Source organism: Diplotaxodon limnothrissa, linkage group LG19 (assembly GCF_057381915.1).
Source record: "Diplotaxodon limnothrissa isolate DT_005_m linkage group LG19, D_limnothrissa_male_GT1.1, whole genome shotgun sequence".
In the NCBI taxonomy this organism is placed as follows: domain Eukaryota; kingdom Metazoa; phylum Chordata; class Actinopteri; order Cichliformes; family Cichlidae; genus Diplotaxodon; species Diplotaxodon limnothrissa.
The window spans coordinates 24,627,362-24,641,549 of record NC_140614.1 but is presented as its reverse complement, the minus strand read 5'-3'; the positions used below and the strand labels follow the sequence as shown (position 1 = coordinate 24,641,549).

The following is a 14,188-nucleotide window of genomic DNA, read 5'->3' as shown; positions in this document are numbered from 1 at the left end:
CAATTTTTTTTTTTGATGCATTTATTCCTGAATATTAACATTTAGTGTAAACAGACATCTGAATTATGGGTTTCTTTAAATTGAGCTTAATTTCTCTACTCCATCATGTTTTACCCTCATCCTGCTTTTAGGTATTTTGAGAAGCGGTTACATGCAACAGAGGAGAGTCACAAAGAGGAAATTGCTCTGCTACAGCTGAAGCTGGTAGAAGGTGCCTTGGAGGACTCTCTGCTTAAAATGACTGATGATGGGTATTTCACTTTATCTGGATATAAAAATAAGATTCATGCTCTGCAGTTTTGCACAAATGTTTTTGTGAATATTCAAGTCTTTGGTCTGTGCTTCAGTGCTCTGTCTCAGTGTCAAGCTCAAGGGGATAAAGACGTTTTGTCTTATACCGTTCAGCTGGAGAAACAGCGGGTAAGAGATGCAGATGTTTAATGGGTGCTGCTGTCAGTTAAATTTTAAGTCGATACATATTAAGTGTAATTGATTGAGAGGCTGCTTTGTTTCCTGTGCTTCATCCAGGAAATGCTTGACAGTTTGACACTTCAGCTTGAGGCGAAACACACAATGGACCTTTCTAATCTGCGATCCTCTTTGACTCTTTGCTTTGAGGAAGAGGTGCAGAAGGTCAGACATCAACTTATATGTTCAGCCTTTTATTAAAGTGATATCATAGTAATATGTGACTGCTTGTTGTCACCAAGTGTTTTTGGTTAACTTGCTGCATGTTGTAACTTGTACATCAGGTGCGCGCAGACCTCACTGATCATTACTATAAAGAGCTGCAGGAGATGAAAACTCGTCATGCTCTGGACCTTGAGCAACTCAGAGCCAAACTTTCTGACAGACATCTGCAAGGTCCTTCACATACTTTTATTTTTATTCATTTATTTTCTGTGTGTGTTGCAAAATGAATCAACTTGAATATCTTTGTTGTAGAGCTCACCAGAGTCCATTTGGAGGCAGCAATACAAGTTGAGGTGAGAAGAAGGCTTAATAATATAGATAACAAAGAGATTACATTAATGAGATTACATTGTTTGGCCCAAAATCTGAATGTCTCTATTGTTATAATTAGGCTGAAGTGGAACACAGGATATGGTCTCACACTGAGGAGCTGCAAACAGCAACGACCATCATCTACACTCTGGAGAACAGAGTGGCTGCTCTCACCGAGCAGCATGATGCTGAGATCCAGAACATGCAGAAGGTATTTCTGTAATCCTTCATACTCAAAACTATCCTACACAGTAAAAACAGAAAACTGAGCAGCAGGTGGTGTAGTTGCATGAAAATACTGATTTCATAATACAGTGACAAGCTTCGGTTTAGTAACAGCTATTTAATGTTCCTTCAATATAATGCAGATGAAACAAGAGTTTGCTGAGCAGCTTGCCCGTCTTGAGGAAGCTCTTGAACTAGAGAGGAGTCGAGCACAGGAGAATATGAACAAGCTGAAAGAAGAGCTGCAGGAGAAGTATGAATCTGAGATCTCTGTCCTGAGGTCACACCATGATGAGATGGCAACGGAGCAGGCACGGCTTGAAAAAGCGCTTCATGAGGAGAAGGAGAAATTGAAGTCTCTTCAGGATGCACTGGAAAATGATGAGAGTAAGAATCTCTAGGACTCGTGTAATTTTTATTTATAGAAAATGTTGGTGAATTGCATCTTCTAGCCAGATCTCATATTTTGAAAACTGTATACAGAATCTACCTTTTGGTTCTCCATGAGTTTTTAATTTCTGCCTTCTAGGCCAACAGGTTCTGTTGTTGAAACAGAAAGTGGAGGCCAATGACGCAGAGCTGCAAAAGACCAAAGACTGCATGTCTGTAGAATTCAAAGAGCTGCTTCATGAGCAGGTTGAGATGCAGCTGTGCCAGGCCAGAGAGAGGTGAGCTCAAGAGTGTTGATTGAAGCTAAAGTTGTATAATCCAGAGTGTATTAAATAGGTAATCATATTGATTGTGTATGATTTTTTTTTTTTCTCAATTAATAATGATTATAATAAGTGAGAAATACCCTTTACAATGGTTTGAAGCTATATTTCAAGAAACTTTTTATTATATTGAGTATTTTTGGTCATAAAGGGAAAAATATAAACCTAGGGTTCTTCAGGAGCTGCCCAAAATTGTCACGTAATAAACTGAAAAATGTTTTTTTTTTTTACCTGGTTGTAGCTTTTTAATAAGCTGCCTAAGGCGCTGCTTTTTGTAACCGCGCCAGTAATATAAATTGACCATTTGCACAGTACAACCAAGTGCTCCAGCGGCGCATGGTGGACTGATTTATTTATCTCCAGGCCACACATCACCAGCTGCTAATATCTCCTCCTTCCTAGCCTTGCTGCACTCAAGGGTGTTTCTGCTTCAAGTGATGCAACAAGTTTGTTTCCACCTTGAGCAGGAAGGGTTTTCTTGTTGTTTGTTGGATGTTGTTGAAATTACTCCCTTTTAGATACTAAACTGAATCTGAGGCTGACACATGACATGCCCAGGCTTGTCTCGGGTTATACAGGAGGGAACAAATGCATATGGTTGCTATAGCAATGATGTTGTAGCTGTATAGGTAAACTGTAATGAAATGGACACTCAAAAAAAATTACAATTTCTCTTGCTGTACTGCTGTGAGGGTCTGCACTGCAAACTCAGGCCACATGGTAGTAAATCAAAAACTGAAACATGGTATTGGAAATGTCTCAGTTACTCTTCAAACATGTTAGCTTCTTGGTTACTTTTTCATGTCTTTATTCAGGTTCCAAGAGGAAAAGGCAGCGGTAGAGCAGCGTTTAATCGAGAAATATGAAGTGTCTGTGGCAGAGCTGAAGGACAAATATGAAGCTGAGCTGGAACATGAGAGGGCAACGCTACTGAACACACACTCCAAAAAAATGGATGCACTCAATGCCAAACACAAAGCAGAGCTAGATTCACTCTGTGCCTCTCACAAAGATCAGCTTTCAGCTAAAACAGCAGAGCTTGAATGTAAGCATAATGCAGAGCGTGTTGCCTTGGAAGTATCCCTCAGTTCCAAACTAAAGGAAGACCTTGAATGTCTTGAAGAGACTAATCGTGCTAAGTTGGAGGCTTTGGAAGCTGAATTGACTCTTAAACACCAGGAGGAGAAAGATGAACTAGAAAAGAGGATGCTGAGTAACATGGATACGTTGGAGGCCACCTACCTGAAAGAAGTGCAAGTAAGGAGATGGAAGCCACAGACAGTTTCTCTGTTTGTTTGTGGATTTTAATGTCTTTGTCCTTTACAATTGCAGACACTACGTGATGAAATGGCTCAGCTTGAGGAGAAACATCGCGAAGATCTGATTTTCCTGAATTCAGAACATAAGCAGGTAATAGAGCGTCATACTGCAGAGCAGCTGTCCATCAGGGAAGAACTGAGGAAAGAACTGGCTCATGTGCACATGGAGAAGTTTAAAGCCATGGCAGCCGAGCTCAGCCATGTTCACAAAGTGAGTAATGAAGAGTAGGGATCGTGCCCCCCCGTCAAATAAAAATACCAAAAGTTTCTTTTACCAAAACAGTAACTTCATGTTTTATTTTTACAGTCTCAACTGGCTGCTCAAAAAGAAGCCTTGGATACTGAACACTGCAAAGCCCTGGAAGCACTCAAGAACCAGGTACATGCACAGTCATCATGATAACTACATCATGTTTGTTTTTCCACTGTCTCAAAGCCAAATAGCTGAGTACCATCTCATTATTAGGCTGGTTTAATGTCACAACAATAAGTATATAATTGCAGATTTCCTTTCATTTTTAATGCAAATATCTCTGAAAAAGATGTGTAACTATGGCAAACAGATGGTCTCTGCTTAAACATGATATAATGGGATTGTTGGCAGTTATTCATAACTTGAAGCCATTAAAACTTTATGAAACTGATTTGTTAAAATCCAAAATAAAAGCATTGGAGCAAAGTTTGTTTGGCTGGATAATCAAATTTGATTTGTTTTCATCTGATTAACTTAGTCTTGTGCATTAAGTACCAGGAGACTCTAAATTGGACTTGATTTGCATCGGTTTCTTTTGCAGGTTTTAGAGCTTGAGCAGCAACACAGCACTGCTCTGCAGGAGCTCTCGCAAACCTACACTGCTGAAAAAGAGCAACTAACCAAACAGCACCAAGTCCAGCTGCAGGTGTGTGCGTCACAGTCTGTCATAAATCCTCTTGCTTTTTTTTTTTTTTTTTTTTTTTTTAAACCACGTGAACTAACATCCCGTTCTCTAAATTGCGGGTTGTTTTAACGGTGACCTGTTGGTTCTTGTCTCAGTGGCTCTAAAAGCCCATTAGTGAATGGACTACACTCAATTATTGTTGATCCTTCATAATGGTCTATTAGAGGCACAGAGTATTTATTTGGATTTTGTTTTCTCCGAAGCACTAAAAATTTGACCTTCTGACTAACTGAGTACTGCGGTATTAAATAAATACATGTTTCTGCTGTAGGAGCTGAAGGGAGTCTCGGCACGGGAACTAGAGGCATGTCGCAGGGAGCTTGAAGAGGAGTCGTCAAGGCAAAGACAGCACTTCCTAGAAGAGGTGGAGCTCCTCAAAGTCCAATCAGAAGAGCGGCTGCAGGACAGGATTAATCAACTGAAGGTAAGAGGAGGGGGAAAAAGAAAAAACTCCTTGGGATAGATGAAACAGTTAGGATTAGAAGTATCCTTTCAATTAAGATCTTTATTAATGCTGAACACCTTTGAGGTAGCCATGTTTCTCCATATAAGCAGTTTCTGTGAAAATACATTGATGTTCCCTATATTTGTTTCTTTATTTAACTCGTTTCAAACATTTATTATGGAATAGCTCCGGATTATTTGGAGCGCGTGTGTGATGCCATTGGCCTCTCTAAGCTTTAGCTGCACCAGTTCATTCCCAGGGATTTTTTTTTTTTTTTTCTGTTGGACTCTATCCCACTGAGGCCTCATCCAAACCCAGTTTTCTCATAATCCCTCCATCATATATGTACAAGTGTTCGTGTCCGTCTGTTCTCTGAATGTGTGTGCTGATGGGTCGTGCATGTTTTCGTGTTGCTGCCATCTGAACAGTGGCTAAATGGGATGGATCTAAGCTTTTTATCCCCTGATGCAGAAGGTTTTAAGGCTGAAGTTGTTTTGTTTTTGTTTTTTTCCCCTTCCCCCCTCCAGACTTTTAGCATTTTACCATCTGAAATGTGCAAGCCAGTTGTCAGCTATAAGCCAGTCAGTCCAAAGATCTCTGGAATGAATGAACCTACTGTGTACTTCAGCTGTTGCTCTGCGTTTTTGAATTAATCTATACACATCACTGTTTTCTTTGAAGACGGAATTTGAAGAGCAGAAGGAGGCGGAGCTTGAAAACCTGAGGCGGAGTTTCACGTCTGAACAAGAGGAAAAAGAGCAGAGCTACACAGAGAAAATGAGTCAACTCACTGCCCAGCTGCAGCAACTAGATGCTGTGGTGGCCCAGGTACCAGTCATGCATACATACATATATGCATATAAATATATCTATGAAGTCTTAACTTGGATAGGTTGACAATGGCTGTTTTACTTAAGGGGGGGGAAGGCAAGACTAACTGGGCGAAGTGGACAGAAAAAATGTTGTATTTTTACTGAAGGACTGGAAAAGGTCCACAAGAGGACTGAGGAGATGCAATGATTTGGAAACTAAAGCAAAGAGTGAGGGATGGTTATACAGACTGTGGATCTGTGGGTTAGTTTCCTTATTCGCCATATATCAGATGGTATCCTGTGGAAGATGAACATATTAATGAATAAAATCACCAATCTGGTGTTTTGTTTTTGTTTGCTTTTCAGATTAAGGTTAAAAGCATTAGTCGAATAATCGATTAGTAGATCAACAGAAAAACAGTTTTACTGCATTTGCTTTGGCTCTTTTGTTTCTGTTTTTTTTTTTTTTTTTCTTTGTTTGTTTGTTGTCCCTCCCCCGAAGTAAAGCAAGTATTTGATTTCATCCTGATCTTCAGAAAATGACTTTTTTCTCTCTCACATTTTTGTAACTTCATTTGGACAGTTACAAAAAGCAGTTACAATAATAATAATAATAATAATAAATCATGTCCTGGCACATAACTGTATTCAGTTATGTATTTGGGATTTATAATTTATCCTCACTGACTTTTTTTTTTTTTTTTTTTTTGATTGGTCTTGGTTATCTTCTAGGGTTGTAACAAGGAAGTTGCAATATTACCTGCATTAATATTTCCTAAAACCTGCAGTCCCGTTCTTGGATTTCACAAACTGATCGGTCTTATGACTGATTGGTGTTTGCATATATTTGTTTCCATGGCACCTGTCTAGCTTGACTCTTTGTAGTGAGATACTAACAGACGGCCACACTTGTGTCCCCCACGAGGTTAAAAAGGAGCGCTTAAGAGAGGTTGGGAGGGGGCTGTTGTCATGGCTACAGCATTGTTTTGGTGAGGCAGGTGACTGCATGAGATGCAGTTGTGGGAGGGAGCGGAGGGGAAAAGGGAGGGAAAACATGGTGAAAGCTGAGGGAGAGATCAGAGAGGCTGAGGAAGGAAGGGTAAGGACGCTTACAACAGATATGCAAGAAAACTCTTCCAGCTTTTGAGTGTTTGACGCCCTGAAGTTGGATTTTGTCACCGTACTGGGTTGGTACTTAACATCAGACACCTTTGATATTATATACTTTAAAATGAGGAGTATTTTTCTCTTCAGCCTTGTAAATGTCTTCTGTGTTATGCTTTTGGATCTGGATGTTTTTGTGGTTTTCCCATTTCCCTTGTTAAGACCCAGAGGCTTTAATCAGAGACTTGGATGGTGCAGAACCAGTGTTTCAGTCTTTTTATTATGTTTTGGGTTTAGAGGTCCTGCCATGCCCTTTTTTTATTTATTTATTTATTTTTCTCAGTCTGTTACTTCTGTCCTCTCTGGGTTTCAGCTGCACACAGGTTTTAAACAAGCCATGGCATAGGTGAGAAACTAAAGGTTGGTCACAAGTGTAAGGAGAATTAACAAGATATCTTTGTTCGTTTTAACAGCTGCGGGCAGAGGTCGGGTGCCTGCAGGGAGAGTTGGAAGGAAAACGTGCAGAAATGGAGACCATGGACACGCTCCTTCAACGAAGGGAGCGAGAGACACAGGAGGGAGGGAACCTTCTTAAGATGCTCACTGATGACTTGCAGACGGCTAAAGAGGAAAGGTGTGCATGTAGTTGTGTAGTTAATATTTATTATAATCATATCTTAAGCAGCAGCTCTGAGCTTTCGCAAATCCTGAATGTTCTCATTTCTGTGTACCTGTTAACCCAGATGCAAATTGCACCGTACAAATGAGAAGCTGAGGCAGGTGCTGATCGAGATGCTCCGCGGCATCGTGGCAACAGAAGAACTGATTGGACAAAAGATCAGTGCCCGAGCCAAAACGTCCGAGCAGGCGACTCGCCAAAGGAGCTCAAGCGTGAACAAAGAGGCACAAGAATCAGGTCTGACTGATGTATTCTATAATTTTACAATGAATGCTAGGATTTTTTTTGTTTGTTGGGGATTAACTGAAAATTGTTTTATTTCTAAATGAACCAAGGATGACTCTTAGTGTAATTCATGTGAGAATTGGTTAAAAACACTTAATTTGCTCTTTTGTAGGTATTTCAGTTGCAGACTTGTCTTCAGAGGAATTGGAGCTCACTCAGCTGCTCTGTGAGAGTCTCCTGGTTTCAGATGGTGAGATCAATCCTGGTGGAGAAGAAGCAGCTCTAAGTGCTTGCAGCAGACTTCGACATACAGTGGACACACTGCTAGAGCTGCTCAACCAAGCCAATACGCAGGTAAAGGAAGTAGAGATGCTCTTCATTCCACATAGGGGTTTTTGTTTTTTTTTTGTTTTTTTCCTGTTTTACAGCCTTGCAAGGTGTCTGATCATTTTATGCTGGTCATTTCTCCAGCTGGAGCAGACTCACAGTGTTCATCTTTCTCTGGAGGAAAAGTTTTCTCAAGGCAGAGAAGACTCTGCACAACTCCTTGAACAGCACAAGCGTCTAATGGAGCAGCTTGATCAGGAGGCCAAGCTTAAAAGTCAGCTTCAGGTGGAGCTTCACAAAGCAGAAGGTGAGCACTATGTCTTTGTTTGGCATACTGCTGCTGTCTTCTGATTATGCTGCACATTTAGCACTTGCACCACAGTTTAACAGCTCTGCCGTTTGTAACGCTCAGTCGTGTTTGAGGTCGTTCCCTTTTTAAATAAACTTGTACCATTTGCATGATTTCTTCAGGTCTTCTTGAAGGCTACATGGCTGAAAAAGCAGCCCTAGAGGAGTCTCTACAGCAGAAGGAGACTCAAGAGGAGAGGCTTGTGGAGGAGCTAGAGGACCTGAAGGTGAAGCTACACCAGATGGAGGGTCTTACCGTAGAGCTGGACACTCTCAGAGTGAAGCATCATGAGCTGACTGAGGAGCATGCCATCCTCCTGCGACACAAGGAGCATCTCTCTGCTGGACTTGGGGAGAGAGAGAAAGGTTAGTGGAGGGGAGTACAAAAACATGAAATCATTTGTCTGCATAAAATGCTACATGACCTCTTTAGCGAGTTTGACTGTGCGCTTATATAATGTCTGTGCTCAGACGTGTCTTCTCTCCGTAGGCCATTGGCTCAATTTAGATCCTGACGCAGGTTTGTGGGTCAGAGTGGAGTATTAGTGTGTGAGAAGGGAGTGGGGATGAATATGCAGTATATTTGCAGTGCTGTGAGGTTGCTTTTTGTAATATTGCAATTACCAATAGCGTGTGGCAAAGCATCTTGGAGTGCTGTCATTTGCTGTTCTATTTCTTAAGGCAGATTATGCTGAATTGTCAGTATTTAACCTCACTCATATTCTGCCTCTGCTTTTTTTTTTTTTTTTTTTAAATTCATCTGAATTTAACTGAATGAAAACAATTTTACTGACTTTAATTCCTCTTTTTATTTTTCAAGCTTTGTTGGCAGAGACTGATCGTTTGTCCCAAGATAGGCTGGACTTGCAGCGGCAGGCAGAGAAGGACCACCGCTCTCTGTCCCTTCGTCTCCGGACTCTGGAGAGGGAGCTCGAGGAGCAGGAAACCAGAGGCCTGGAGACGGAGCTGCACCACAAGACCCACACTGAAGACCTCAACCAGCGTGTCCAAGCACTGGAGAAGCAGCTTAAACATGACAGGCAGTTTATCGAGGTGAGGCTTGACAAATTAAACTGGTGTGTAATCTTTGGGTTTGTTTGCATTTGGATATCATGGATTCTTTCTTGATTGTTTTTCCAAGGTTATTAAAGTGTCATAGACTATTTTCCAAGTTGGTGCTTAATGCAGCGGACAGGCTTTCACTGAATTTGTTGCCTTCCATAATAGGAGCAGGCTGTGGAACGTGAACACGAGCGGGATGAGTTCCAGCAGGAGATCCGCAGGCTTGAGGCCCAGCTCAGACAGACTCCTAGTGTGGATAATAAAGGATACCAGGTGAGGCACTTAACTGTGTGTGTCTGTAAATATTACAGCTTTTCTCAGCCTGTGATTTGGTCACAAAGCATTTCTTAAACTCAAAACAGAAGTACCTTAACAGCAGCTTTTGTTCTTCTTTTCTTTTTCCTTCAAACATTGTCTTATCAGATCTACTGCTATCCTGTAATTCAGCCTAAATTTCAAATTCATTACCACAGGCATAGTCTCAGTTAAAACTCTCGTGTTTGGATCAATGGCTTTGTTGGCTTCAACAACAGATGTCTTTTTTTGTGTGCAATGTTTTGTGATTTAAACACAGGTTAAAGTATTTCAATGCTCTGATTTATAGCACGATGTATTTAACCAGAATTTGTTAAACAAAATGTTTCTGTTTCTAGTGTGTCGCAGTTGTAGTGTTTGTTTGGTGTGATTACTGTTTGCAAGTCAGCTGTGGAGTACATAGTGTTACTGGTGTTGAAGTGATGAATGTGGTGTTTGCCAATGAGCCTGACTATTACCATGTGTTTATCCCTGTGCTGAATGGATTGCTGTAGTTTGAGGACTTGGTTCTGCAGGTATGAAATCTAACTGTAGCATGCTTGTCTTAGCTCTCTGTCGTGCATGGTGTGTGTGTGGTTTGCATCATCTTTTTTGTAGTGCTTATGTACTGGTTATAGGTTCTGCATTCATTAGTATTCAGTAGTCCATTTGCTAATATTCATTTGCATCTTTTTCATACGTCATCTGTCTTTCATCTTCATGTTGCTGCTCTCTGAAATGGCTTAAATTCAGTGTCCCAACCAGTGGCTGCAGATCTGGATTGGCTGTGTTTATGTTTTTTGTTTTTTTTGTTTTTTTAAAGCATCTTATCATGTAAGCGTTTTGTTCTTTGGCTTGTTTGTTTTTGTTTGTTTTAAATTTGCAGTTTTCCATCTTAAAACCCTGAAACTGAATCAATCTTTCTGCCTCTGCAGGTTGAGAGCTTGCAAGGTGTTATCAAAGATAAGACCGAGGACTATTCTTCTTTGCTTGGAACCTGTCAGCAAGCCCAGTGCGATCTTGCAGAACGCAATGAGGAGATAGACAAGCTGGCCGGTCGAATCAGAGAGTTGGAGCAAGCGCTGCTCAACAGTGTAGAGAGTAACAGATGCGTCGGTCAACTGGAACAAGAACTTCAAAAAGCGAAGCTGAGAGAGCAGGAGCTTACACAAGTAAGGGCAAAGTGCACACTTTGAGTTCAGGTGAAGTGTTGGTGTGCATCCTCCCTCAAGAGTTAGCTGATGTTCTCGCTCTCTTTGTCAGGATAAACAGGCACTAGAGCAGCAGCAGCTGTCCAGCAGGCTTCAGATCTCAGCCCTGCAGTCCAAATTGGATGAGACGAGACACTGTTACCATGACAACATGCGTGACCCCACCCAGGAGCTTAAGGATGCCCTAGACACTGCTCAACAGAGTCTACAGAGCAAAGAGCAGGAGGTCTGTTAGGTTTTATGTAACGCTAGTTTTTAGTAGCTAAGAAGATTTGAGCAGATGTGTGGTGGCGGTTGTTGTTTGACACGTTTTGCTGTGCTGCCACCTTTTGGTTGGAAAAATGTTTGTGATGTCTTAGTCAATCTTTTAAAGCCATAAGTCTGATTAGTTATCAGCAAATGCAGAACTTGAAAATTGTATTTTGGTTTTGATTTAAATAGTTACGTTGCATTTCTTAGGTTGAGGTTCTGCTTGGCCAGCTGGAGACCGTGCAGAGAGACTTGAATATAAAGGAAGCTGAAGTAAAACACCTCACACTACAGCTGGAGCTGCTGACTAATTCCAATGCAGCACATGTTAATGAGCTCCAAGAGCAAATTACTGCCCTGAAGGTAAGAAGTGGGATGTGTTTCTCAGATGACTAAACAATGTAACTGACCTAAAATATGTTACACTATACAGTTCAATACAATTCAATAAGTTGCGTTGGTCCAACATTTGTACTTTCATGTAAAACCATGACTGCAGCAAAGAATACTTGTGCCATAATTATATTGTCATCTCAGCTTTTGAAGACTTGGTTTTTTTTTGTGAGTCTCCTCCCTTCCTGCGGTTACTTTACTGTAGCCTTAGCTTACTTGCACACTTCATGGCTGATAAAAGTAAGATGATTACTTGTTGCATTTACTTTTCTGTTGCTACATCAACTTCTATCAAGCCTGCTACGTCAGACTGCTACACCCAAACAAAGCCTGACTGAAATTTTTTTTTTAATTATTATTATTATTTTTAAATGTGACTGAGTGAAGCAGTGCAGATGGGAAGACTGTTTTATCTGCTGCTCTGAGCTAGCCCTGTACCGTGAATCACAGGTTTTTACAGTTTAAAACGCATCGATAACATTTTTTTTATTTTTTTAAATATCAGTTTTTCTGGTTTTGCAGCAGATTTATTTTTTCTCTATTTAATATTTCCTCAGTTACACTCATTATGGTTACTTGAAAAACAGTTGAATCTGAGGATAACTGATAATGCACCACCAATTCCAGGAAAATGTGTCTGCCCTGACGATACTTAAGGAGGAAAAGGAGCAACTTTGCAAAGAAGATGAAATGGATGAAGAGACGCTCCCTTCAGCACTTCTTCAGGAGAAAAACCACGAGATCGACCACCTCAACAGTGAACTCCAAAGACTGGAACAGGAACTTGAGAATACCAGCAATAACAAGGTCAGTGTAAACGCTAACTAAATATTTGAGTGCACATACCTGGTGAGGCCATGATTTATTTTTAATGGAATCGTTTTGATTGTTTTTTTTGATAAAAGGTTCTGGAAGCTGAGCTTGAAGATCTGCGCTCACAGGTGGAACATCTTAAATCTGAAATCACAAGAGTGCGCCAAGACAAACAGGAAGAAGAGGAGCGCCTTCACGAGGTAATCAGTACGCTGCAAGCAGAACTCGCCACCCTGGGACCCAACCTGCATGAAGTCAGTGACTCTCAGGACGGTGACAGCATCAATCCTTCACCCGCCCCCAGCCCCGAACCTCAAAACGATACCATCCAAGAACAAGAGAAGAAAGCGGGGCCGAACAGCCTAAAGCATGAACTCAGCCTGACTCATTCTACCGCCTCCCGATCTCTTCGTTCTCGTATCAAGGCCCTTCAGAGTCAACTCGAGACTGCAGTGGCAGAGAAAGAGGGACTGGAACGATTACTGCTCACCCAGGAGGAAGAGTACAGAGGGCACGGGGAAGAATTTGGAAAGAGGCTAAAAGCTGAGAGAAAAAAGTCAGATGAAATCCAAAGTCTCCTCTCCCTGAAGGAAACTGAGCTGGAAGAGGTCACAGCCCAGCTAGAAGAGGAGAGGGAGAAGAGGAAGCTATCAGAGGAGGAGCGGAACGGCTGGAAAGTTCAAGCAGAAGAGGCGGGTACCCTGCAGGAGGAAAAAGCCCGCCTCAGCTCTCAGGTTTTGGAACTCCAGACTAATGAAGAGGAGAGGGTGCGAGAGATCAAAACTCTAAAAACAAAGGAGACGGAGATGGAAATGGAAATGGGCATCCTCAGAGAAAGCAGTCTCACTCTTGAGAGACAAGTCCAGGAGCTACGAGCAGAGGTGGTCGATATGGAGGAACAGGTGGCTCAGGAAAGGGCAAGAATTAAAACCCTGGAGACTGTGAAGGGGGAGCTTTCTGCTGAACGTGAGGCACTGAGGAGGAGAGAGGGCCAGCTCCAAGAGGAAATTGAAAAGCTACAACAGGAAGTGACTTCACTGAGAGCCCTCATCCAGGACCTGACAGTTAAGCTAAACGAAAACGAAACCAGTCAAGAAGAGGCTCAAAAGGAAGTGCTGGTAGGTGTTGGTTTAGTTTTAAAGAACAAACCTTATTATTGGCTCATTCACTTTGAACACAGCTATCTGTCATCAGTGATGGTCTAATTTGCGGATACGTCGGCCATATTTCTGTCTCCCATAAACCTTTACTGTCTTTGTGTGTATGTACAATTGGAAGGTTGGTGGTTCGATCCCTGGCTGCTCTAGTCTGACACATTCATTGGAGTATGAACATGTGTGACTGTTGGATTAAAAGCATTTCAGCATAGGAAAAAAGTGCTTGTATGAATGGGTGAATGAGACACGTTTGTATAAACCGCTTTGAGTGCTGCAGGAGAGTAGAAAAGTGCTATACAAGAATCGCTCAATTTATCATTCAATCTGTAATAACCATATAATATTAAAATGTTTTAACTGTTTGAGTATTTCATTAAACAGAGCAGTAAAACATGCTCTAATCTTCAGTTTTTAAAATTGTAATAGTTTCACTGAACAAATCTGTTTATTGTCACTCAAAAGAGTTATTTTTCAAAAATGTCAGTTGTCCAGCAACCTCTTTAAAATTAAACAAGCCTCAGTACGAAACAGGAAATATTTTGCTGCTGCTTTTCTTTTTCTTTCCCCTCCGAAGCATACAGCTGTGCCGCAAGACCACATCTGGTTATAATTAGGGGCGTTGCTGTTGTGACGTGGCGCAGCACTGAGAGATAGCAAAATCTTGACCCGCACAGAGGAAGTGACATTAAAAAGAGGAAGCAGGAAGAAAATCTTTGGTAGCACTGGCTTTTAAAGCTGTGTTGCACTTTATTTTTCGTGTTTTGTTCTAACTTGGCAGGATGTGGTAAGAAAAGAGAGCATGACTTATTTAATGCACTGGTTAGTTTGTAGCATGTCTCTGCATTTTATCGGAGCTTGTTGTTTTTGTT

The 14,188-nt window shown here is 41.3% G+C and overlaps 1 protein-coding gene across 1 annotated transcript in view; it reads left to right on the top strand.

The window, feature by feature from the left end:
• The window catches only part of pcnt (pericentrin), a 33,777-nt gene that overhangs the window by 11,693 nt on the left and 7,896 nt on the right, over positions 1 to 14,188 (top strand). The window contains exons 19-45 of the mRNA XM_085342543.1: positions 132 to 251; positions 348 to 420; positions 529 to 633; positions 753 to 864; positions 946 to 986; positions 1,085 to 1,216; positions 1,374 to 1,617; positions 1,760 to 1,898; positions 2,759 to 3,200; positions 3,276 to 3,473; positions 3,570 to 3,641; positions 4,057 to 4,161; positions 4,472 to 4,624; positions 5,327 to 5,473; positions 7,035 to 7,195; positions 7,305 to 7,477; positions 7,638 to 7,819; positions 7,937 to 8,099; positions 8,264 to 8,506; positions 8,961 to 9,193; positions 9,368 to 9,475; positions 10,012 to 10,032; positions 10,432 to 10,668; positions 10,760 to 10,933; positions 11,167 to 11,319; positions 11,977 to 12,156; positions 12,255 to 13,280. Of these exons, the coding sequence (XP_085198669.1) occupies positions 132 to 251; positions 348 to 420; positions 529 to 633; positions 753 to 864; positions 946 to 986; positions 1,085 to 1,216; positions 1,374 to 1,617; positions 1,760 to 1,898; positions 2,759 to 3,200; positions 3,276 to 3,473; positions 3,570 to 3,641; positions 4,057 to 4,161; positions 4,472 to 4,624; positions 5,327 to 5,473; positions 7,035 to 7,195; positions 7,305 to 7,477; positions 7,638 to 7,819; positions 7,937 to 8,099; positions 8,264 to 8,506; positions 8,961 to 9,193; positions 9,368 to 9,475; positions 10,012 to 10,032; positions 10,432 to 10,668; positions 10,760 to 10,933; positions 11,167 to 11,319; positions 11,977 to 12,156; positions 12,255 to 13,280 (5,137 nt within the window). The remainder of the gene's footprint in view (positions 1 to 131; positions 252 to 347; positions 421 to 528; positions 634 to 752; positions 865 to 945; positions 987 to 1,084; positions 1,217 to 1,373; positions 1,618 to 1,759; positions 1,899 to 2,758; positions 3,201 to 3,275; positions 3,474 to 3,569; positions 3,642 to 4,056; positions 4,162 to 4,471; positions 4,625 to 5,326; positions 5,474 to 7,034; positions 7,196 to 7,304; positions 7,478 to 7,637; positions 7,820 to 7,936; positions 8,100 to 8,263; positions 8,507 to 8,960; positions 9,194 to 9,367; positions 9,476 to 10,011; positions 10,033 to 10,431; positions 10,669 to 10,759; positions 10,934 to 11,166; positions 11,320 to 11,976; positions 12,157 to 12,254; positions 13,281 to 14,188) is intronic.